The sequence below is a fragment of the Cervus elaphus genome, chromosome 23 (assembly GCF_910594005.1).
Source record: "Cervus elaphus chromosome 23, mCerEla1.1, whole genome shotgun sequence".
Classification (NCBI taxonomy): domain Eukaryota; kingdom Metazoa; phylum Chordata; class Mammalia; order Artiodactyla; family Cervidae; genus Cervus; species Cervus elaphus.
The window spans coordinates 56,287,790-56,313,663 of NC_057837.1; the positions used below are offsets into that span (position 1 = coordinate 56,287,790).

At 43.1% G+C, this 25,874-nt stretch overlaps 1 protein-coding gene across 3 annotated transcripts in view; it reads right to left on the reverse strand.

Annotated features, from left to right (window-relative positions):
• The window catches only part of CDH26 (cadherin 26), a 45,706-nt gene that overhangs the window by 16,454 nt on the left and 3,378 nt on the right, over nucleotides 1-25,874 (reverse strand). For 2 of the 3 annotated variants that reach the window (XM_043884534.1, XM_043884536.1), the window contains exons 2-9: nucleotides 20,617-20,670; nucleotides 17,830-17,931; nucleotides 17,303-17,464; nucleotides 7,614-7,761; nucleotides 5,693-5,859; nucleotides 5,368-5,496; nucleotides 3,562-3,747; nucleotides 2,069-2,337 (exon numbers count right to left, since the gene is read on the reverse strand). In XM_043884534.1, coding sequence (XP_043740469.1) covers nucleotides 2,069-2,337; nucleotides 3,562-3,747; nucleotides 5,368-5,496; nucleotides 5,693-5,859; nucleotides 7,614-7,761; nucleotides 17,303-17,464; nucleotides 17,830-17,931; nucleotides 20,617-20,670 — 1,217 coding nt within the window. The remainder of the gene's footprint in view (nucleotides 1-2,068; nucleotides 2,338-3,561; nucleotides 3,748-5,367; nucleotides 5,497-5,692; nucleotides 5,860-7,613; nucleotides 7,762-17,302; nucleotides 17,465-17,829; nucleotides 17,932-20,616; nucleotides 20,671-25,874) is intronic. The other variant, XM_043884535.1, reaches the window with a different exon arrangement.

Below are 25,874 nucleotides of genomic sequence, written 5' to 3' on the forward strand. Positions count from 1 at the left end.
CATTCCCCTCATGATTAGTGATGTTGAGCATCTTTCATGTGCTTGTTTGCCACTTATATCTTTTTTAGAGAAATGTCAAGTTTTTTGTCCGTTTTTGGATCAGGGTGGTATTGTTGCTCTTGTTGAGTTTTCGAAGTTCTCTATACTTTCTGGATATTAATCCCTTATCAGATGTATGACTTGCCAGTATTTTCTCCCATTCTGCCTTTGTACTCTGTGGATAGTGTCTTCTGATGCAAAAAAAAAACGTTTCGGTTTTCATGAAGTCCAATTTGACTCTTTTCTTTTGTTATCTGTGCCGTTGGTGTCATTTCCAAGAAATGATTGCCACATCCAGTGTTGTGAGGTTTTGTCCCAGGATTTCTTCTAATAGTTGTATTATTTTAGGTCTTAACACTTACTTACTTGATCCATTGTGAGTTAATTTTTTAAATAATTTTATTTATTTGTTTTTGGCTGTGCTGGGTCTTGGTTGCTGCTCAGGCTTTTCTGTTAATTGCAGTGAGCAGGGCCTACTTTCTAGTTGTGGTGCACAGACTTCTCATGGCAGTGGCTTCTTTTGTCGCTGAGCACAAGCTCTGGTGCACGAGGGCTTCGACAGTGGCACCACCTCTAGAACACAGGTTCAATAGTTGTGACGCGTGGACTTAGTAGCTCCACTGCATGTGGAATCGTCCCGGATCAGGAATCAAACCCGAGTCTCCTGCACTGGCAGGCAGATTCTTTACTGTTTAACCAGCAGGGAAACCCTTGAGTTAATTTCTGTATATGCTGTTAGGTTTTCTGTTTGTGTCTTTGGACATCAAGAAAGCCTCTTGAAGATAACACAGAGTCAGATCATATGTTTTTTATCCATTCTGCCAAGCTCTGTCTTTTAACTGGAGAGTTTAATCTTTACATATATAAATTAATTACTGATGAGAAGGGAATCAATGTCTGTTAATTTTTTGCCCACCCCGGCTCCCACAGGCTGTGTATCCAGTTCCAGGGACAGAGGCACAGCTGCCTTGCATGGGGCTGGATGTGAGGGAGGTACTGCGCTAAGAGCCGAGATGAACCACAGTGAACCACGGTTTGCACTGTCTTCCCTGGAAGTTGCAATCCTTCCACAGATTCCTGAGTTCCAAATTCAGTCCATCAGACAAATTCTGCCAGCACCGTCATTGTCCGGATGGGGAAACTGATTCCTGGCGCTCTCCACTCTGCCACCTTCCTGGGGATTGTGGCAACTTCATTTTTAAAAAACAAAACACTAATCAATCCAAGTATCCATCAACAGATGAATGGATAAACAAAACGTGGTATATACACACAATGGAATATTATTCAGCTTTAAAAGGACAGAAATTCTGGCACATGCTAGAGCATGAATGAAACTTGAAGACACTATGCTAAGCGAAATATGCCAGTCACAAAAGGAAAGTCTGTGTGATCCCATTTATGTGAAGTACTTAGAGTAGTCACATACATAGAGACAGAAAGGAAAAAGGTTGTGCAGGGTCCTAGAGGTGGGGGAGAATGGGGGAGGTTTTGTTTACTGGGTGCAGAGTTTTAATTTGGCGAAATGAAGAGATGGAGGAGAGATTTTGCAGATGGGTGGTGGGGAAGGTGCAATGTGACATACAGTATAAATGTAGTCAATGTCCCTGAACCACACACTTGAAAACAGTGATAGTGGTAAACTCTATGTACATTTTGCCACAACTGAAAACACTTCTGCTGGCCAGAAGCCACAAGGCTGCCAGTTTACAACATTTGGTAAAGAGGAACTGGAAATACATAACAAATTATTTTAATACAGGAAAAAGACTGTAAAATAATTTTGTGCTCTATGCAAAGGAAATGAACAAGTGAATTCCTCCCATGAGGGTCAGAGGACACTACAGAAGGAAAACTGCATTGAACCTGGGCTAGGGGAGTTCTGGGGTGGGTGACTTATGGCATTTTCACAACTAGGATGGAGTCGCCCTCCGGAGCACATAGAAGGAGCCAGTTTCAAACAGGAACCCTCTCTGGCACGTGGCTAATTCTGCATGAACTCCCATCCTTCCCACTCCAGTCTCCCCACCTTATCTTTCCAGCGGTTCTATCTGGATCTGTAGCATTGAACATTCCCAGCCGAGTCCCCGGCCCTGCACCATCGACCTCACTGACGATGAAGGTCCCCGGGTGGAAGGTGGGTGGGTCGTTGGCATTGGTCACCCGTACACTCACGATGGCGCTGGCTGAGGCCTGCCGGGGCCTCTGCAGCTGCCCCCCTTCACAGGAGAAGAGCGGTTCTTCGTTCTCCACGGCCACGACCAGGCTCCACGCTGGCTGAGTCTCATGGTCCAAAGGCTGCCACCCCAGAGAGAAGGTTTCATTAGCCCCCGTGGCTCTGCTGGCCGGAGGGAGCCTCTCAGCGTGAGTTGTCACTGTTAACCCAGTGCCTGTGGCTTCTGTGCTTCATTTATTATTTACATTGTCTTTGATAATGATCAAAAGACAGTTGTCAGCCCATTTTCAAATCATTTATAGAGTTCTTTTTTTTTCCCCTCCCTCCTCCTGGTTGGAAAGAGCCACCATCAGTCAGAGGGTAATGAAAAATGCAATAAAAACCATAACCTAATGAAACATTAATGTGACAACTCTCCTGCAAAAACCCTGTGGCGCTTAGGGAAATATGGATATTAATGATCATAGCTATTCAGGGGACAAAGTGGTCAGTGACTTAAAAGGGTTGAAAGACTAGGAATATTTGGGAAATCCGGCCCCAGGCCTTTGGCATGGAAAACCCACAGAGCCCTGCTATTCACAGCATGGTATGGCCCCTCAGCAACATCTGGGAGCTTGTTACACTGACAAGCAGAGTCGGCCCCACTCCAGATATACTCATTCAGGTCTGCCTTTGAAGCTGACCCCCAGACTGACTCATTTGCACTACACCAGAGGCACTGGTCATTCTAGGGTCTACCGAGAGCAATTAAGACTAAAGGTGCTGGAGTCAGACCGCTCCAGTCAGAATCCCTACTCCAGTCATGTGACTTCATGAAAACAACCCAGCCTCTCTGGGCTTCAGTTTCCTCATTATTAAATGAGATAATAATACTTTGTTGCAGGGCCAACTCTCTAGTAGGCACAGCAGGCATAGTGCCAGGAGCCCACAGTATTTTTACGGGTCCATGCAAATGTTCTAATTTCTTTCAAATCCAGAAGAAAAATGAACTCATGGGGTTCGAGAAAATGTCGTAAATGATTTTATCACATCGGGAGAAAGAAACACGTTAGGGACTACATAAATCTACTAAATTTTGTCTAAAACAGACCCAAAGAATTTAATGTTGAAGTAACTGGTCATATCAAAGATAATCTTGAATACTGATATGATTTTGATGGGAGGAGCGATGAAGGCAAAGAGCTGAGGATCCACGCAGCCCTGCATTCCTCACTGGCCATGGTGACTTGTGACCCAGCAGGCCATGTGCTCAGAGCACGTGGATCATCTGTTGGCACCTACTTCATTGTCAGGAGTCCTACAGAAAGGGCCTCGGCATCTACAGCCACCTGCTCGGATGCATTTACCTTGATAACACTTAAAATCCCTTCATTGGTCTCAGGATCCGTCGAAATGTCAAAATGTCCCTCTTCGTTGCCATTCGTTATGTCGAACTTCACTCTCCACGCGGCTGTAAATGGTGAATCACCATCTTGAACCCCGAGACGTAACACACCCTGGCTGGCCCGGCCTTCCGAAATCTGAATGTTATACTGAGAGAGATGATCGTCATTGTCGTGGAGAAAAAGAAACACAATCGGAAAAGAAAACAGAGAAGAGGAAAGAAAACATAGAGAGATGACAACTTGGATGCTTCTCCTATGATTGAACTTGACCACTAAGGATCTGGAAGCCTGTCTGTTACAGCAGAAAACATGTCAACAACAAATATCTCGTCCCTGTGACTGGATGCCCAAATAACTGAAGAGCTGTGTAACTTTAAAAGTGCCCTTCTATCCAATGCAAGGCACCACTTTTTAAAATAATAGTACACACCTTAGTTTATGCTGCCTACAAAAATCTAACTCTACTAAAATAAAGCCCTTATGTATTTTAATTAAGGTGATAATCTTTCTAACACATAATAGATCTTTAAAATAGCTCCTTATTCAATACTTTTGGTGACAAGATAATTTCTCCAGCACATCAAAATAACAATGTGTATTTTTTCCAGCCCTACTTTCGCAAGTATAGCTTTTTACTAAGTCGGAGAAGGATTTTGAAACAAGACTCAGATATAATAAATATGTTTCAGTTACTACATACTGTTAAGTGAGATGCTTTCATTGGAAATATTTAAACTTCGGTTTATACAATTAATGTTTTTAAATGACAGAAAAAATAAGTGTTTGTAGCATTTGTTTATTCAACAAAGACTGTTGTGTACCAGATTCTGGTTTAGATGCTGTGAACAAAACAGCAAAAATCCCATCCCCAGGGAGCTGAGAACTGAGTGTGTGTATGTTGGGTGGTCAGGTTGGGAATTTAACCAGGTCATCAGAAAGACCTCCCTAAGAGGGGTCAGAAGAAAGACAGAAATACAATGGACGTTTTCCTCTTAAAAATTCATATGGAAGAGTGAAAAATTAAGAAGCTAAAAGCAGATCATGATGGGTTTTTATTTCCTCTCTTAGCAATCTTCTGCATTTTAAGTGGTTTCGTATTCCCAAACTGATTGGGACAGTGAGTGCCAGCACCTTCTTCAAGCCTGAGGACCTAGCAGCCTGTGAAATCTTGTGTGGAGCCCAATATACAAACCAGGTGAGCTGGGGAAGGCCTGGCCCGAGTCTGCCTGCCCATCTTCTTATTTCAGAGCTCTGAACATTGTGGGTCAGGCTAGGGACAATTGGGCATGGTGGCAGACATTTCTGGTTGTTATAACTTGGGATGCTACTGTCCTCCAGCGGGCAGAGGTCAAGGATGCTATTGTTCAACATGCTTACAGGTCACTGGGTAGCCCCTCCCCACCCTCCCTATGCCTTCCTTCACCTCCAAAACATCAGCAGTGTGGAAAGTGAGAGGCCCTGAAGTGGACAGAGCCTGGATCCTCCATTCCCCCCGAGCCTCGGCCTTCTCACCTGCAGAATGGAAAATGCGGCAGCTCCAACCAATGAAAACCTAGGGATTCCTGTCAATACTCTGAACACTGTTCTGGCACAAAATAGTAACAAATATAGGCTCACATGATTGCCGTTAACTGGTTCCCTATCAATGCAGTTGACTTCTTGATTCTAGCTGAAGTTATTTTGGAGATTGCCTGTATCTTGGGTGATGGAGGAATTCCCTCAGCAAACAGAGCCTGGGGCATGGAGACTGTTCGTGTGGGGACTTACGTGGTCCTGGGTGAACCTGGGCATGTGGTTGTTGCTGTCTTGCACATGCACATGAACCGTGGCTGTGGATGACAGCGGCGGGTTGCCACAATCTCTCGCTGCAATGACTAATGTAAACCGAGGCGCCGTCTATGTGAGGAGGAAAAGGTAGGTGAAACCCTTCACACACGGGAAAAGGAAATCTAATACAGAAATGTTCCATTTTAGCAATTTCAGTAGCCAATCTGGCCACAGAGGGTTTCTCACTGCAAATGCAAACCCTAAGTCTGGGGCTCAGAGAGGGAGAAGCCATTTTATTTTTCCAAAACAATAAAGTGCACATAACCTCATAATCTAAGCATCCTGACAGTCGTATTTCTCCACTAACACGGTCAATCCGGAAACCACTCTCTCTCAGTACCGGTGTTTGAGAAACAAGGAAGTAAAGCACTTGAGAGTTTGGAGTATTTTCTTGATCCAGATCCAGTGCTAACATCTGAAAAACAGGTTGACCTGGAAAGAATTTTTTAAATTGTTACTATTGGCCAACAGCAGCCTATCCAACCAGTAGGAGAATGATTCTTTGCTGAATGGCACTGGGGCTTACACCAGAATGGATTGAGTATGTAAATATAAAGGTCAAGCTATAGACATACTAGACAAAATGAAGAGGGATATTTAAATCATCATAAGGTCAAGAAGGACTTTCTAATCATGATTGCAAATACAGAGGTTTAAAGGACAAAATCAATAGATCAATTTTTAAGTGTGTGGCAAAAAACTATAAATAAAAGGAAGGACATGATAGACCAGGAAAATATATTTGGAATACATGTTGGCAGACAGAGACATAGACATTCTTAATGTCAAAGGAGGAGGTTGAAGTCAAGAAGAAAAAATGACAATGACGCTAACAGAAGTGGACAAAGAAAAGAAACAAGCAACTGAAAAGGGAACTAGAAACGGCCAGGAAAGTTATCACATGTTCAAGTACTTGGTAATCAGAGATGAACAATACACTAAGCCCTGTCATATGCTGCCGGGCTATGGATAAATTGCAACACTGAAGTTGTGTGTGTGGTTTGGAGCAGCAATTCCACCTGTCTGAATTTGTGCTAAGTAGGCAATGCTTGAATGGCACACGCTTTTAGCTCAGATATGTTCACCGAAGCATGTTTTGTAAAAATAACAAAATGTGACAATGAGATGTAAATGTGCAACAAAAGAAGATTGGTTAAAAATCTTAAAGCACACCCATAAAATAAAATATGACACACAAGATGCTCTAGGAGAATACTGTTAGGTTATAAACCGTAAAATTGCATTTTTAAAGAGAAAATTCTTAAATATGCACACATAAAAAGGCATGCTCATATATTTGTGTGTGTGTGTCAGTCACTCAGTGGTGTTCGACTCTTTGTGACCCCATGAACCATAGTCCACCAGACTTCTGTCCATGGGACTCCCCAGGCAAGAATCCTGGAATAGGTGGCCATGTCCTTCTTCAGGTCATATATTTAAACATATGTAATATAAACACATATACATTTTGTACTATGATAAAGATGAAAAAAATGTAGATATACAAATATACATTTGTAACTATATGTATAAATCTGTGAATATATACACACATATAAATGTAACATACCATGTGTGTATACACACACACATATGTAAAGTGCAAAGAAAAATATTGAAAGAATATAAACTAAAACATTAATGGTACTTATCTCTAATTGGTAGCATTAAAGATGCTTCCTATTTTAGTCTTTTTGTTTCTTGGAATTTTCCAAATTTCCTAGAGACTGTTTTGCAAAATAAATAATGCTTTTTGTTATTCAAATAGATGCACATTTTAATGAGGATGGTTCGGGTTTCAAGACTCACAGAATCCTAGCTCAGTACTTTTAGATGCTATCTTGCTGCCATTTTACAGATGTTTACAGATGAGAACTTTGCAGCGATATGCAGGATCCCACCACCGACCTCTGCTGCTTCTTCTTCCTCCATTCATTTATTTTAGGTTGATATTTACGGATTAGCCCTTCTAACTGACAATTTCCACATCATTTTGCTGCTGATACAAAATGAAGCGTGGAGACCTCAAGGCATTTTGCTCTCATCCTGGGCCTGTAACCTTTGGGATGTGAACAGGGAGAGGCCTCCCTGAAGACAATAGGACTGAGGCACCCTGTCACTACAGAAGCTGGAAAACCGTCATGGCACAGAGAAGACAGGGACCCCCTCGACCCCACCATGCACACCTGCGGCGTGGTCCTCCTTCACACTGATGTTAAATTCCTTCTCAGGGAACTCGGGAGCGTGATCATTCACATCACTGACCCTGATGTTGATAATCAAGGATCTATCCACAATGTGCCCTGTTAAGCGATGGGCAACATCACAATAAACCTAAGAAACAGAGAAACCATATTACTGTTGCAGAACCATTGATTTGATGGCACAAATCCCATTCCAGTCAGTAATACTATGTGCCCTGCATCAGTATCCTCCAAAGACTGAAAGTTCCTGAGGTCAGAGGTCACAGGCTCTCCTTCACCCTGCGACCCTTGGACTGAGCGCAGACTGGGCACTCAACAAGTGTTTGTAGGACAGATCAACGAGCTGACTTGAAAAAATACTTCATTATTATTATTAATAGTAGGTTCAGATCTCAATTTCTCCACTTGTATCAACATAGGCAAGTTGTTATGAGCCTCAGTTCCTACATACTATATGTCTTGTGATGAGAAGTAAGCACACAATTGAATATTGGTGAAACGTTGCAGAGAAGACACTTAAGCTTTGGGGAGAGGGAGCATTTAAAAGCAACTAGGACTAGGAATTCCCTGCAGCTCTAGTGCTTAGGACTTAGTGCTTTCACTGCCATGGGCTCAAGTTTAATCTTTAGTCAGGGAACTAAGATCCCCACAAACCCCACAACCAATAAATAAATAGACTAGGACAGCTATGGGCTTCCTTGATGGCTCAGCGGGTAAAGAATCTGCCTACAATGCAGGAGACACAGGAAATGAGGCTTCAATCCCTGGATTGGGAAGATCCCCTGGAGGAGGACGTGGCAGCCCACTCCAGTATTCTTGCCTGAAAGATCCCATGGACAGAGGAGCCTGGTGGGCTCCCATCCAAAGGGTCACAAAGAGTCCAACACGACTGAGCAACTGAGCGCGCACGCGCGCGCGCGCATACACACACACACACACACACACACAGAGTATAATAAACTAGAAATCATTAAGAAAGATAATTTACAACCCCAAGTGTTTGGAAGTTAAGCAAAGCATTTCTAAATAATGTACAGATCAAAGAAGAAATCACAATGGAAATCAGAAAATGTTTTGAACTGAATGGTAATTAAAACACAACAAATCAAAATGCATTTTCCTCTCATCACTCAAATATCAAACTCAGACTTTCTCTGCGTGCTTTTATTCTGTAGAAGCTAGCAGCTCACTAAAAGCTTGCAAAATGATTGTTTACAGACACCCAACCATTTTTGTGTTTGGCAATAGGGATTTTTGAGATGTGCCTGTGCTGTAACTTCTAGGTCTCAAATTCCCTGTTGAAAGCATGTTACCAAAACACTTTTGCCTGAATTATATTCTGCTTACACAAAATGTTTAGTGAAATAAACATGCGGTTCTTTTATTCTTCACATCAAAGGCTTGGGTGTGAAGAAGTAACCAGAAGTCTTTCTGACAGTGTGGTGGTGTAAAAGTTTCTGCTTTGGTAGCGTTCCTGGAGACTTCGGAGTCTTGCAAAACTCAACTCACAGTGAATCAGATTGGAGAAGTATTTATGGAATGAAAAGGTAGAAAGGAAATAAGACACACATTTGCCACCGACAAAGGAACAAACATGGCCATTGATCTGAGGGGCCGTGATCTCACAGGGTCTTGTGCATGTCCCTGATTTGTGCCCCATAACAGAATCACTGTCAAAAGCAGAAAGCTCATGGGCCACGTCCGTCATTCTGCCTCAGCCAAATCACATCTGTAAGAGATTCAAGAACTACATCATCACCCACTTACACAAAACAGCTGTTACATGTGGAAACCAACAAAAAGGCTGTCTGAACCACAAGAGCCTTGATTCTGTTTTTTGAAAATAACAGTACCCATCTCAGCACTGACTAATGATTGCTTGCTGGAAAGGGCATTTTCTGGAACTGCTGAAGATGTAAGTGAATGGAAGCATCTTGAGAGGACAAGTATTCTTACACAACCCCCGCTGCAGAGATCCTCCCATCATTCTGCTCTAAGCAGATGCTAAAATTGGTGTGTGTGCATGCATGCATGCATGCGTGTGTGCAACGAAAGCTGGGAATCCTTGGGTCCTTCTGTCTCCTTGAAAGCCAATTACACCCTGTTGTTACCATATTTTTTGCAAATGGTTATGTGAAGTTGTGCGTGCATGCATGCTAAGTCCTTCAGTCAAGTCTGACTCTCTGCGACCCTATGGGCTGAAGCCCACCAGGCACCTCTGTCCATGGGATTCTCCAGGCAGGAATACTGGAGTAGGTTGCCATTTCCTACTCCAGGGGATCTTCCTGAACCAGAGATCAAAACCACATCTCTTGCATCTCCTGCATTGGCAAGCAGGTTCTTTACCACTAGCACCACCTGGGAAGCCCCATGTGAAGCTGTAAGGACACACAAAATACTAAATACAAAAACATATAAGCACCCCAAAGTTCATCACAGCACTGTTTATAATTGCCAGTTATAATTGCCAACATGGAAGCAACCTAGATGCCCATCAGCAGACGAATGCATAAGGAAGCTATGGTACATATACACAATGGAATATTACTCAGCCATTAAAAAGAATTCATTTGAATCAGTTCTAATGAGATGGATGAAACTGGAGCCCATTATACAGAGTGAAGTAAGCCAGAAAGATAAACACCAATACAGTATACTAACACATATATATGGAATTTAAAAAGATGGTAACAATAACCCTATATGCAAAACAGAAAAAGAGACACAGATGTACATAACAGACTTTGGGACTCTGTGGGAGAAGGCGAGGGTGGGATGTTCTGAGAGAATAGCATTGAAACAGGCATACTATCAAGGATGAAACAGACCACCAGCCCAGGCTGGATGCATGAGACAAGTGCTCAGGGCTGGTACACTGGGAAGATCCAGAGGGATCGGATGGGGAGGGAGGCGGGAGGGGGGATTGGGATGGGGAACACATGTAAATCCATGGCTGATTCATGTCAATGTATGGCAAAAACCACTATAATATTGTAAAGTAATTAGCCTCCAACTAATAAAAATAAATGAAAAAAAAAAAAAACATATAAGCAAAAGCAACATTCTTAAGTCCACTCCTGAGGACATTCAGAGAGCATCTTCCTCTAATGGTTCATTCAAGAGGGTGGTCCGTGAGATTGCTTCAGCACCAACGGGGCAATTGGTGCCAACTGTTGAAGGCAAAGTTTTAAGGGACGAGGCACCATTGTCTTAGTCATTTATCTTTAGTGCAGAAGAAACAAAAAGTGACTCAGAGACCACATCAGAGGGATCCAGCAATGACCCTGCCCCCTGAAGAGTGAGCAGTTTTCCAGTATCACAAATGCACCTGTCATGTCAGGGCAATTTAGAGACTGTTCATGCAGAGAAATCACTGTTCTTGCACAAGGTCAAAATGTTTAAACAGAATCCTTAATTTTCATAAAATTTAATAAATATTTAGCCTATGTATATTGACAATAGACACTACAAATGCTCACAAGGACATAGATGCAAGGTGGTCACCTCTGTGGAATCAGATCAGAGAAGAAATTTGGGAGTGAAGAGAGGTTTTTAATGACTACACCATTAACATAAATAAGTAAATAAATTCTTATGGAGTTTTAAATTCCATAAGAAGCCTTTATTAGCTTTACACCTAAAAAGTAAGATAAGCAATAGGAAAGTCTCATTCACTCCTTGTGGGAATGCAAGTGGTGTAGCTACTTTGGAAGACACTGGCAATTTCTTACAAAACTAAACATACTCTTACCACACAATCCAACAATCATGTTACATCCTGAACATGGATGTTCAGTTTTATTCATAATCATCAAAATTTGGAAGCAACCAAGATGGCCTTCAGCAGGTGAAAAGATAAACAAAGAATGGTACATCCATAGTATTCCACAATGGAATATTTTTCAGCAATGAAAAGACATGGAGGAAGCTTTAGGACATATTGCCAAGAGAAAGAAGACAATCTTGAACAGGTGACAGCCTGTACCATTCCAACCCTATGATATTCTGGAAAAGGCAAACCTATGCAGACAGTAACAGGATCAGCAGTTGCCAAGGGCTTTGAGGAGAGGAAGGAATGAATAGATGGAGCACAGGGGAACTTTAGGACAGTGAAATCATGATGCCAGAAGGGTGGGTACATGTCACTATACATTGCCAAAACCCAGAGAATGTACAGCACAAAGAGTGAATCCACGCGTAAATTATGGGCTTCAGTTAATGATTAAGTATGACACTGGTTCATCGACTGTAACAAACGTCCTATAGTAATGCAAAATATTAATAACAGAGGAAACTATGGGATGAGTGGGAAAGTGAGGAGGTATATAGGAACTCTGTGCATGCATACCTGCTGTGTCCTTTCAGTCATGTCTGACTCTTTGCAACCCCATGGACTGTAGCCCACCAGGGTCCCTTGTCCATGGCATTCTCCAGGCAAGAATACTGGAGTGGGTTGCCATACCCTCCTCCAGGGGATCTTCCTAACCCAGGGGTCAAATTCGCATCTCCAGAAGGTGGATTCTTTATCACTGAGTCACTGGGGAAGCCTGTAGGAATTCTGTACTTTCTACTTTTCTGTAACCCTAAAGTGGTTCTAAGAAATAAAGTCTATTAATTTTAAAAAAGGGCCCCTGCTTGCAAAATAAGGCATAGGCAATCATATATGTATTTTTTTTCATATATGTAATTTTAAATAGGTCTACTCTGACTTGCTACTGAATCTCTCATTGCTTTAGGAAAAATAGTGATTTTATTTGTTGAAGACTGCAAAGATTTCGGGGAGTCTGCAGAGAGTCAGAGGGAGCACCAAGGAGCTCTCAAGCCAACGACCCTTTATGGTGGGAATGCTGGTTTCTCCTCTCGAGGAGCCTCTGATGACCAGATGCAGAGCCCTGCTCAGGGACAATGAGTAGGTATGGGGTTTATTGCCAGAGAAGAAGCTCCAGTGAGGCCCAGGGAGGGTGGACTCACCCGGGGCCTGGCTGAGCCCTTACGTAAATCAGCTCCTTTCTTCTTTCATAAGTCCTGGAGGGAGGCTCCCTCGTATTCCTCCTCTGCCACATTTTTTAAATATATTTATTTATTTGGCTGCAGTGAGTCTTAGCTGCAGCACACAAAGTCTTGGATCTTCTTGTGGCAGGGGAGATCTTTAGTTATGGCATATGAACTCTTAGTTGCAGCACGTGGGCTCTAGTTCCCTGACCCGGGATTGAACCCAGGCCCTCTGCCCTGGGAGCACTGAGTCTTAGCCCCTGGACCACCAGGGAAGCCCACCTGCTCTGAATTATTTGAGAGGGTCCATGGCTGTCAGGCTCAGAGCCTGGAGGCAGAGCAGCCCAGATTCAAGTGCAGTTAGGTGTGGGGTCGACTTGACGGTGCCACCAGTTGGTACTTCGTCTCTTCCATCCATGGCCCCAGAGTCCGGAGCAAGCTGCTTCACCAGACAGCCAGCCACCTTAGGACCCTGAGAGCTTCAGACAGCCATCTGCCCCACCCTCCACTTTTCCTCGTAGCCCACATGGGCTGCTCTACTGCGCTGTCTGTACCTCCTCAGGCCTTTATCCCAGCAGACTTGCCGCTCACTGATCAGCAGCCACCTTCGTGGTCCCGCTCAGCGTCTTAAGATGCTGTCCCGGGCCCCATGTCCACTCTCGTTCAGCTCTCTCCTCTCCCACTGTGAGACAAAGGATGCTGCGAGGCTGCTAGTCCTGAACTTGTCTGCTTTGGGGACTCCAACATACATTTTTAAATTTCTGTGCAAGCTAACTGGCTTTCTCCAGCACTGTTTCCACATGCTCCTCCATAATTTATGACGGTGCTGGCAAAGCTCTGCTTCTTAATCACCCTGACTTCTGGCTCTAAGTCTGTGCCAACTATAATCCTCCCACTTAAAAACAAGAGCCACATGTTTGTTTTATGTTTATTATTTTATGTTCCATTTATTATCCTAAAGCTACGTCTGAGACCTTTCGTTCTGAAAGATGCCTGAGAGGCATAAGTGCTATTTGTTTTTGGCAAGATGCTAAGAATTTCCAGGGGCTCAGAATCACAATGGGGAAAGGAAATGTCATGGCTATTCTCCGCCCTTTTAAAGGGTTTTCAGACTTTTGTTACAGCCTTCAGATTTATATCCTTGGATAAACACACCACAGGGCATTGACACGATAGCTACATGAAATTACATGTACAAGATCCTTTATCCTAGACACAAGCATATAGAAAGAAACATCTTAAATGCCAAACACACAGTACAAACTCACATCTATGGGTAGGTTAGAAGTAGGTGAAGATAACTATGTTGGGATAAAGAGCCACAAATAATTATTATGAGGAATGTAAAAAGGTGACTTTCTTGAGTGTACTTGTACCCTGTGAAATTGAGCATATTTTGATAGAAATAGAAAAGATCTCTACACAGAAAAAAGACTTTTTCCCTCTCGGTCTTAAGTCTTCTAGCAATTCTCAGTTGGTGCTGCTGCTTTCTTTTTTAGAATTTTTTTTTTTTACTTATTTATTTTTCATTGTTCTTGGTCTTTATTGCTGTGCAGGCTTTAGTCCAGGTTCAGTGAGTGGGGGCTACTCTCTAGTTTTGGTGCACGCTGGCCTCTCATTGCAGTGGCTTCTATGTTGCAGAGCTTTAGAGCGCAAAATCAGTATTTGAGGTGCACAGGCTTAGTTGCTCTAGGGCATGTGGAGTCTTCCCAGACCAGGGATCAAACCCAGGTCTCCTGCATTGGCAGGCAGATTACCGCTGAGCCACAAGGGAAGCCCCTGCTACTGCTTTCTTGTAGGTTTTTCTATGAGATTAACCAGAAATTGGCTCCTCCCATCACCCCATTACCTTTGGAACACAAGTTTTAGCCAGCTTTAGTGTCTCCTTTGCTATCTGCAAGAGTAAGGCAGTGCTGCTAGAGCTGTCTTCTTGCCAATACATTAGGCTTACTGAATTTTTAATAACATCCTGTCCTTAAAGACAGTCAAAAAGCAGTAGTCAGCATTCTTAAAGAAGCCGGTGGCTAAGCTAGAGCACTCGGTTTGGGTAGTTGTACCTATGACATTCTGCTTGTCCCACCTTCAGGTCTGATAATCCTCAGCAGCCTGTCTCATGTCTTGCTAACCAGTAGCTAACCCCCGCTGGGTTAGTCCCCTATGACTTTTGCATCAAGCTGGGTGCCTACGACAAAAAATGTATTCTCCTGCAGTTCTGGAGGCCAGCACCAAAATCGGGGTGTCTATAGGGTGGGTTCCTTCCTGGGGCTCTGTAGACTGGCCCACTCGAGGCCCCTCTTCTTACTTCCCATGGTGTCAGCGATCCTTGGTATTTCCTGGCCTGTAGACCCATCACTCCAGTTTCTGTCTCCAGCTTCCCATGGCCTTCTCTTCCTTGTCTTTCTCTCTGTATCCAAATCTCCCTCCCCTTACAAGGATGCTGGTTTCTAGACTAAGACCTAACCCAATTCAGCATGGTGCTCAGATGCTCAGTCATATGCAACTCTTAGCGACCCCATGGACTATAGCCTGCCAGGCTCCTCTGTGCATGGGATTTCCCAAGCAAGAATACTGGAGTGGGTTGCCATTCCCTCCTCCTTGACCCAGGGATTAACTCCGTATTCTTTACCACTGAGCCACCTGGGAATTCCGAATGCCAACCTTAGTACATTATTAAAGATGTTAAAAGCAACCAAGCAACAATAACCAAAATAAAACCGCCCCAAGCACTACATGTTGTGTTCCATCCTTGCATGGCTTGTGCCTGTTAACTGTTATATCCTAGCTCCTCCACAGTCAACCTGCAGAGGCCTGGGGACCAGCAGCAGCATCTCCTGGGAGCTTTTGAGAGATGCAGGAGCTCAGGCCTGCTCCACCTACTGAAATAGAACCTGCATTTTAGCCAGATTCCGAGGTGACCAGTTTGCTCAGTAAAGATAGAGAAGTGCTGTCTCAGGGTCCCCCTTATGACTTTATATTCCATCTTATTTTAATTATTTATCTATCTATTTATTTTATTTTTGGCTGAGCTGGGTCTTCACTGCTGCATACAGGCTTTCTCTAGTTGTGGTATGTGGGTTCCTCATTGTGGAGGCTTCTCTTATTGCAGAGCACAGGCTCTAGGCTCAGAGGCTTCAGTAGTTCCAGCTCCCATACTCTAGAGCAGGGGCTCTGTGGTTGTGGTACATGGGCTTAGTTGCCCTGTGGCACGTGGGATCTTCCTGGACCAGGGATTGAACCTGGGCTTCCTGCATTGGTAGGTGAATTCTAAACCACTGGACCATCAGGGAAGTCTTTATATTCCTATTCAAAAACTGCACATTAAAAAAAAACACTGCACATTTTATGGATGGGTTTGAAGAATTATATGGAGAGTGAAGACCTAGACAGTCATCTTTGCATGTCCTTTTGAAGTTTCAGAGAATTTCTGCCTGTTTAAAAATTATAGAGCCCAAGACCATTAATGTGTTAAGGGTATATAGCTTATCATGTGTATAAATTTTCTAAGTCAGTGGAGAAAAGCTTCACAAATCACTTCTTGCCAATATTAAAAACATCTCCCCCCTTGAAGGAGGAAATGTTCGGGCAAGTAGGCCCGAGAACAGAGCCCAGGTTCCGGCAGAATTCAAACCAGAACACAGGCTGCAGACTTCTAAGAAGCCCTATAAGCTTTGGCTGGTAGCACAAGATACTACCACGTGGTTGGGGGCATTTTTATTTCAAGTTTCCTTTGCAGTTTTGAACTTGAACTTCAGCCTCATGGCAGACCACGGTATATGTGCAGTTGCTCAGCCGTGTCCGACTCTTCGTGACCCCACAGACAGCCTGCCAGGCTCCTCTGTCCATGGGATTTCCCAGGCAAGAATACTGGAGTGGGTTGCCATTTACTCCTCCAGGGGATCTTCCCAATTTAGGGACCAAACCCACATCTCCTGAGGCCTCTGCATTGACAGGCAGATCCTTTACCAACTGGGAAGCCCAGACCATATTCCTGGGGTGATAAATCATAAAGAACACCTAGACTCATAGGAACAAACCATCGCCAGGGCTGTAATTCCTCCTTCATCAGGTTACTACGAAATCCATGGAGTCCATTTACAGCCTCTCTCCATAGATTTCATCTGTGACTCACCAAAAACTAAATCAGCACATTTTATAAACATTCTATAGCTCTATAGCCAAACACTTTCAAATATCCTGATCATATCAGCGTAGCAGTTGTTAGAAGGGGAACCTACAGCAATTCACAGATTACAGAAATGATGACAAAGCCAAAGTCCAGAACTCGAAGAGATTACAAAATTAATCTCTAGGCCCCAGGCACACTTCTAAAGCATGTCACAGTTTATAAGATGTCAAGCTCCCAGAACCTGGCACACAGCCAGCTTACAGAATGCTTGCCAAATACAATGATCCTGCACAATCCTTGCAGTAAATCCTAGTTTACATGCTTAGCCACTCAGTCATGTTTGACTCCTTGTGACCCTATGGACTGTAGCCCACCAGGCTCCTCTGTTCACGGGATTCTCCAGGCAAAAATACTGGAGTGGGTTGCCATTTCCTTCTCCAGAGGATCTTTCTGACCCAGGGATCAAACCGGGGTCTTTTACATTGCAGGCAAATTCTTTCCCGTCTAAGCCACCAGAGAAGCCCAAGTTTAGAATGCGTCACATTTTAGTTACCTTAAAAGACGGTGTTTTCTCTCGATCAACAGAGCGGTGAACATATATTTTCCCATTCACATTATCCTCTATAGAAAACAAACCAATCTCTGGATATTCATCCACACCAGGTCCTCTGATTAAATATATTATTTCCATGTTAGCGGACATATTATTGAACAGCTGGAAGGGAAGAAAAGGAGGGGGGGAAATAAACAGGGTGAGAGTAAACTATTATATCTATCAAATATCTAGGCTAATATTTAAAGGCAGTTTTAAATTATAGTTTAGAGAATTTATCCTAAAGAAATAAACAGGTAGGGAAAGATGCAGGAACAAGGAATACAGCAGCAGTTAGGTTCGTAATAGTGAAGAATTGGAAACAGCATAAATGTCCATCCCTTATTGAAAGAATCTCATAGGGGTCCTCCCCTCATATGACACCCATGCCTCCTACCACTTCTCTGCCTGGCGTCTTAGCCTCCTGCCAACAGGATCGTGCTGAATTGGACAGGGTGATGGGCCTTTCCTGAGAGCAGCAGCCTTACCTCACCCACAAATTTGGGGAAGGGTCCCGGGTCTTCCTCCTCCAGCTCCAAGGTGGTAATAATCCAACTTCTCTTGGATCGCTGTAGAAGCTGGCTGTCTCCCTAGGGATCACAGAGACTGCGATGAGGGGGAGGATGTTGGTGAGCGACTGGAGGCGGGGGGGGGGGGGGGGGGCGCACAGTGATTGACATGCCTTCCCTTTCTCATCTTCACAACAGCCTCCAATAACTAAAAATCCCAAGTGCCCATTCTCTTTACAACTACAGAGTTGGTACTAAACTGTGGGCCACGTGACGCCCCGGGGATTTCATATTCATACGTGGCTCCTAAGATGTTTCAGGGGCTATGGAGAAAATGCTAATAAAGATCATTGTCTAGTGTGTGCTGACACCTAAAGTCGACATGCACAGAGTTGTGGGATCAATAAGAAAATTACCCCCTCTCTATTCCTCACTCTGGGTTTCCCTTGTGGCTCAGACAGTAAAGAATCTGCAATGCAGGAGACCTGGCTTCGATCTCTGGGTGGAGAAGATCCCCTGGAGAAGGGAATGGCAACCCACTCCAGTATTCTTGCCTGGAGAATCCCATGGACAGAAGAGTGTGGCAGGGAACAGGCCATGGGGTCTCAAGAGGCGGACATGACTGAGTGACCAACACACATTCTTCTCTTCATGTTCTTGAAATCCTTGGTTGAGAAAGCCTCCATTCAGTACTGTGGGGTGTTCAATGCCTCTCTGTCTACACATCTCCCTCATGACAGAGACTGAGACTTAGACCCAAACATGAGGGTCAGAGATTTGTTGGGCAAAGGAATATAGATAGAATTGAACAATGGGGTTTTATGTGTTTTACATGTATTTTACTGTTCTTCAGTTGCTCAGTTGTGTCCGACGCCTCGCGACCCCATGGACTGCAGCACGCCAGGCTTCCCTGTCCCCCACCACCTCTCAGAGCCTGCCCAAACTCGTGTCCATTGAGTCAGCAATACCATCCAACCATCTCATCCTCTGTTGTCCCCTTCTCCTCCTGCCTTCCATCTTTCCTAGCATCAGGGTCTTTTCCAATAAGTCAGCTCTTTGCATCAGGTGGCCTAACTATTGGAGCTGCAGCTTCAGCATCAGTCCTTCTAATGAATATTCAGGATTGATTTCCTTTAGGATTGACTGGTTTGATCTCCTTGCAGTCCAAGGGACTCTCAAGAGTCTTCTCCAGTACCACAGTTCAAAAGCATTAATTCCTCAATGTGCAGCCTTCTTTATGGTACAGCTTTCACATTCATAACATGACTACTGGCAAAACCATAGTTTTGACTATACAGACCTTTGTCAGCAAAGTAATATCTCTGCTTTTTAATAAGCTGTCTAGGTTTGTCATAGATTTTCTTCTAAGGAGCAAGCGTTTTTTAATTTCATGGTTGCAGTCACTGTCTGCAGTGATTTTGGAACCCAAGAAAATAAAGTCTATCACTGTTTCTATTGTTTCCCCATCTATTTGCCATGAAGTGATGGGACCGGATGCCATGATCTTCATTTTTTGAATGTTGAGTTTTAAGCCACCTTTTTCACTCTCCTCTTTCACTCTCATCAAGAGGCTCTTTAGTTCCTCTTCACTTTCTGCCGTAAGGGTAGTGTCATCTGCATATCTTAGATTATTGACATTTCTCCCGGCAATCTTGATTTCAGCTTGTGCTTCATCCAGCCTGGCATTTCGCATGATGTACTCTGCATATAAGTTAAATAAGCATGGTGACAATATACAGCCTTGACGTACTCCTTTCCCAATTTGGAACCAATCTGTTGTTCCATGTCCGGTTCTAACTGTTGCTTCTTGACCTCCATCCAGGTTTTCCAAGAGGCAGGTCAGGTGGTCTGGTATTCCCATCTCTTTCAGAATTTTCCACAGTTTGTTGTGATCCACACAGTCAAAGGCTTTCGTGTAATCAATGAAGCAGAATTAGGTGTCTTTCTGGAATTCTCTTGCTTTTTGTATGATCCAACAGATGTTGGCAATTTGATCTCCAGTTCCTCTGCCTTTTCTAAATCCAGCTTGAACATCTGGAAAGTCTCAGTTCACATACTGTTGAAGTCGGGCTTGGAGGATTTTGAGCATTACTTTGCCAGCATGTGAAATGAGTGCAATTGTGTAGTAGTTTGAACACTCTTTGGCATTGCCCTTCTTTAGGATTGGAATGAAAACTGATTTTTTCCAGTTTTACTGTTAGGGTATAGTTATTATTTTGGTTGGCCAAAAAGTTCGCTCAGGTCCATACGATATTAATGGAAAAACCTGAACGAACTTTTTGACCAACCCAATATAAGTATAGCTGGTATCTAGACGCATTCATTTTCATTCAGAAGATGCGCTCCTAAAAAATTACTGAATTAGACAGTGAGTTGATCACAGGAACTACAGGAAGGAAATCATCACAAGGTGGATGAGGATGTGGCGAAACCTCGAAGCGGTGGTGGCCTGCACCCACACCCTGGAAGACAGCGTCTGCTCCCTCTAGCTCCCTAAAGTGGAAAAGAGTGTGGGCAAACCTCTGGGCCAGGACCGTATACTCAACTTCTGACTTCCGCAGATTGCTCCTCTTTTAATTAGACATAAAGGCATCCTCTGCAAGTTTCCACAGTCCTTCAAGATTCTAAAAGGCCACATCTAGTTACTAATTTATTTTGTGGCAACAGAATATCGACAGAACACTAAAAAACTCAAAATTGCAAGGCAGCCTCTAAGTAAAGTACAATCTCATTTGGTTTATCAAACAACCAAATTCCAAACCCCACCTTTGTTTGATTAGTAAGATCGTTTTCTTGTCGGGTGCTGTTGACAATGCTGACCTTAAAAATAAAAATGACATTAATTAGTAGGGAGTGTATGTAGCAGAACCAGGTAGACCCTGCCCGAAGTCACACAAATCTTCTAGAATTAGAGCAGAGAAGAAAAGGAACTGTATTCGGTTTTGATAACTAATTTCTTGCTATTGACATCTCAATTCAAAATTGCCATTTCCCTTCTGTGACTGTAAGAGAAGTAACCAGAAAATTCTGATCCAGTGTTACCAGTGGTAGGGACATTTAAAGCCCTACCTGCTACATTTATGTGAGCATAACATAATAAGTGGGAAGTCAAACTGTTCAGGGCGAGCCAAGTGTATTTATACATGCACATGTAAAATAGCACCAAATGTTAATTGGTGGTGGGATTCAAGTGGACTTTTCTTTAGGTTTTTTATTTTTCCCTTATTTGTAGACTTATCCCTTATTTTTAGACTTTAGCATAAAATAATAAAACTAAGGAATTTGGTACTTTACAGTTACATAATGATTTGCATCGATAATTATGATATGCTAAGCTAAGTTGCATCAGTTGTGTCCAACTCTTTGTGACCCTATAGAATGTAGTCCACCAGGTTCATCTGTCCATAGGGATTCTCCAGGCAAGAATATTGGAGTGAGTTGCCATGCCCTCCTCCAGGGGATCTTCCCAACCCAGGGATCAACCCCTGTCTCTTATGTCTCCTATGTTGGCAGGCAGGTTCCTTCCCATCTGGGAAGCCTTGATAATTATTCATCATTTTTTCAACAACATTCCCCCTCAGGAAAAATCTCCACACATGAACAGTAGGAGTGTTGAATTTGAAAGAGACAAGCTATGCAATGCATGTCAAACCAACACAAAACACGTGTGCCTGTATGTTTCTGTATATGTGTGCATGTACGTGTGCGTGTGCACTGACACTCATATTTCTACCTCATTCATTTTCACTCTCATATAACTTTTAACTATACGAATAGAGGACAGTTTGTTATTCTCCTAGTGATGGCCATTTAGGTTACTTCCAGTTGTTTGTTATCACACACACACGGTGATGCTGTGGTTATAGAATATACACACAGAAAATTTCTCTGGAGCACAGTTTTCAGTTTGTTTCACCGGGGTCCCTGACTTTATCAGAGACTCCACAAGGCCAAACACATTTATAATAATAATCTAAGACACTACTTGTCTATTTCTCTGTGTGACATTTGCACTGATGGTAGCAAATATTGGTGATAAAAATGCTGGTGCTTTAGGACAATCGGAGACCATGACACAAACTCCTCTGATAGTCTTGCATGCTTCATCACCATGAACAGGCAGGGAAGAGGAAAAGAGGGAGGAAGAAGGGGAGGTGGGAGGGAGGGAGGGAAGGAGAGAAGGAGGAACGGAGGAATGAAGGAAGGGAAAAAAACGGTCAGTCTCATTTGAGAATGATATAATTGATAAATTCACCTCGTTGTTGAAATGAGAATGGATGAACAGGAAATATTATTAATTATACCCCATGCCACCCCTGCCTGTGTATCTTTTAGACTTTCTGTGTGTCTAGATGGAGGTATGAACCCCAGTGCTGCCCATCAGTGTAGAAGGTTTGTCTCAGAGAAAAGCACGTGTGTGATTGTCAGAGTTGACAGCTAAACAGACCACATTTTTTTTTTCTTATGAAGCAGCATTTCCCCCAAAAGAATGACTGACCGACCATGGCTGTTCAGGAATGGTTACTTGATCGACAGGTCTTTGATAATGAACAGTCAGCCCATCACTTCAAGAAAAACAATGGACAGTGTCATGTTGCCAATGATAAATTTTAAGCTTTCAAGCAAAAAATTAGAACTTTGGAAAAGTTGAGCTTGACAGCTTCCCAACACATAAAGATTTTTCTGCTGATATTGGTGGACAGATTAATGAATATGACTTTTTGATTTTTTAGAATGAAATATGTCAACATATGGAAGAACTGTATAGCTCAGTGAGCAAAGATTTCCTCCTGATTAAGATATCACAGTCCAAAATCACACACAGGTGAGAGTTATTCAAAATTCAAGTGATTCCAATGGTTTTACTTGAACAGAGTAACGAAAGTTATTAATATGCTTTCAGGCTCCACATGGCAAGTGACTGTTAAAAATGGACTACTTGTCAAATTCTGGCGTGACATCAAAAAAAGTACTCCCAGTTCCAGGCTATAAAAATATTCGTCCCTTTCCATATACATACCTATGTGAGGCAAGAATTGCTTCACATACTTGAAGCAAACAACATCTACAACAGACTGAGTTCAGAATCAGAGAGAAGAGTCCAGGTGTCTGCTTTTAAGCCAGAAGGCCAAGAGATTTGCAAAAATAGGAAATTGTGCCATTCTTCACACTGAATGGAAATGTGGAAAATACATTAATTTTTCATAGATGTTTGGTTTATATTAGTTTGTAATGGATTTATCATTATCTCTTTACAAATTTGTGTTTCTGCTGTACAAAGTGATTCAGTTATATATGTATCTACATATTCTTTTTCATAGTCTTTTCCATTATGGTTTGTTAAGATGTTGAATATAGTTCCCTGTGCTAGACAGTAAGTCCTTGTTTATCTGTTAATATTTTATATACAGTAGCTTCTATCTGCTAGTTCCAAACTCCTTTTTAAAAATTTATTTTTACTTAAAAATTTTTTGAAATATAATTGATTTACAATGCATCAGTTTCAGGTGTATAGTAAAATGATTTAGTCATACATAGACATACATACATATACGTATTCTTTTTTACATTCTCTTCCATTATAAATTATTGTAAGATATTGAATATTTTCCCTGTGCTATGCAGTAGGTTCTTGTTAGTTGTCTATTTTAATCAGTATCTTTAATGAATTGAGAAGTACGTTTAAAATTTCCCAGTCTTGGAAATGTCCTGGTGGTCCAGCAATTAGGACTCTGTGTTTCTACTGCAGGAGGCCTGGGTTTGATCCCTGGTCAGGGAACTAGAATCCCACAAGCTATATAGTGTGGCCAAAAAAAAAAAAATTCAGTCTTAATTTCTAATATGAGGAGCATCAGTAAATATAACCACATAAACAACAACTCTTTGGGTTCTGCCTAAAGTTTACAAGTGGAAAGACATCCTGAGAGTAAGAGGCTTGATAACTGCTACTCTAGGATTTATGAGGCTTCCCAGGTTGTAAAGGACCTGCCCGCCAATGCAGGAGACATAAGAGATGCAGGTTCGATCCCTGGATCAGGAAGATCCCCTGGAGGAGGGCATGGCAACCCACTCCAGTATTCTTGCCTGGAGAGTCCCACGGACAGAGGAGCCTGGCAGGCTACAGCCCGTAGGGTCAAAAGGAGTCAGACACAGCTGAAGTGACTTAGCACAGAACAGTAGCACTCTAGGATTAACACCTAAAATCTCCTGGGGACAGGGTGAGACATCACCAGCCCACCTAGATCCTGCCAAACATCCTTCAGTGTGGTCGTGCCCCTGCCCCCACCTGTAAAGATTTATCCTTAGCCAAGGGCTTGTCACAGCATAAAGAACTGTGTATTAGGTAACAGTATAGGGCTTCTCTTATAGCTCAGTCAGTAAAGAATCTGCCTGCAGTGCAGGAGACCCAGGTTCGATCCCTGGGTTGGGAAGATCCTCTGGAGAAGGAAATGGCAATCCACTCCAGTGTCCTTGCTTGGAAAATCTCATGGACAAAGGAGCCTGGTGGGCCGCAGTCCATGGCATCCCAGAGTTGGGCACGACTGAGCGACTAACACTTAATATAGAGCATGAAGAAATATCCTTCAGATCTTCACTTTTTGTGGTTGGCCACCTTCCTGGTGGCTGGGGGATGTTATGGCAATCATTTGGTTTTGTTAACGTCAAATGTAACCGTAATATTTGTTTCCTGCCACAGACTCTATTTCTGTCTTTTTTCCTAAAGACAGTTTTTTTTTTAACTCCTTCCGTTCCAAAATATCAAATATTGATTTATTCAGACAACTGCTTCTTGATTAATGTTGCTAATTTTAAATGCAGGGCCTAACCAGGTGTGTTAGGTTTCCCTGGTGGCTCAGATGGTAAATAATCTGTCTGCAGTGCAGGAGACCTGGGCTCAATCCCTGTGTCAAGAAGATCCCCTGGAGAAGGGAATGGCTACCCACTCCAGTATTCTTGCCTCTGTCTGTGGACAGAGGAGCCTGGCGGGCTACAATCCATGGGATCGCAAAGAGTCAGACATGCTGAGCAACTAACACAACCTGGTGTGTAGTTTTAACATGGAGAAAATTGCAGTCTTGGGGCAGCATGAAGAAATTCATCCCATTTCTAAAACAGGTGTATTTCCAGGTGACCCAGGTCATGAACCAAGAATACCTTAAGGTTTTGTCTCCTCTCTGGCCTCGGTTTCCCCTTCTGTGAGCAAGGGTGTGAGGCAAGGTACCTTTAAGGCCCTTTCAACCAGAAAGCTCTAGGTTCATTTTCCTAGGATGACACATAGGGCACAGCCGACAGTCATGTAGGAGTGGCTGGGGAGTGGGAAAAGAGGCCTGAGATAGTGTATTTCTTCACCCAGTGAAAGTGAAAGTGAAGTCGCTCAGTCGTGTCTGTCTCTTTGCGACCCCATGGAGTGTAGCCTACCAGGCTCCTCCCTCCATGGGATTCTCCAGGCAAGAATACTGGACTGGGTTGCCATTTCCTTCTCCAGGGGATCTTCCCAACTCAGGGATCGAATCCGGGTCTCCTGCACTGCAGGCAGACGCTTTAACCTCTGAGCCTGAAATTTCACATCCTGTATGTACACGTGTATTACTTCTCCTCTGGTGCACAGCTTAGAATTAACTTGCACCATCTTGTCTGGGTGAGGCAGAAAGACTGGAAAACGGTTACATTTGCCAAAAATGATCTTGTAAGTATGCTTATTATATGTCCCATCCTTGACAATTTTAGGCTGTTTGTCCAAAGAGGATGCCATTCAACTGATTTACATAATGCTTCCTATAATTCAGTGGGGGAGAAAAATGTTCTCAAAGTGGTTCTCCGGCTGCAGTGGCCACCTGACTATTTCATGGGAGTGTGGCAGGGGGGCAGTCACTGCAAGATCCAACCTGCCTGTCACTTGAAAGGTGCTGCTGGACTTGAGGGAATGTCACCAGCATTGTGCTGGCCTGGCTGAGTAGCCATAGCCACCTCAGGGAAGAAGTTATCTGAGTAAATAAAGGCTTTATGCTTATAGAAGTCCTAAA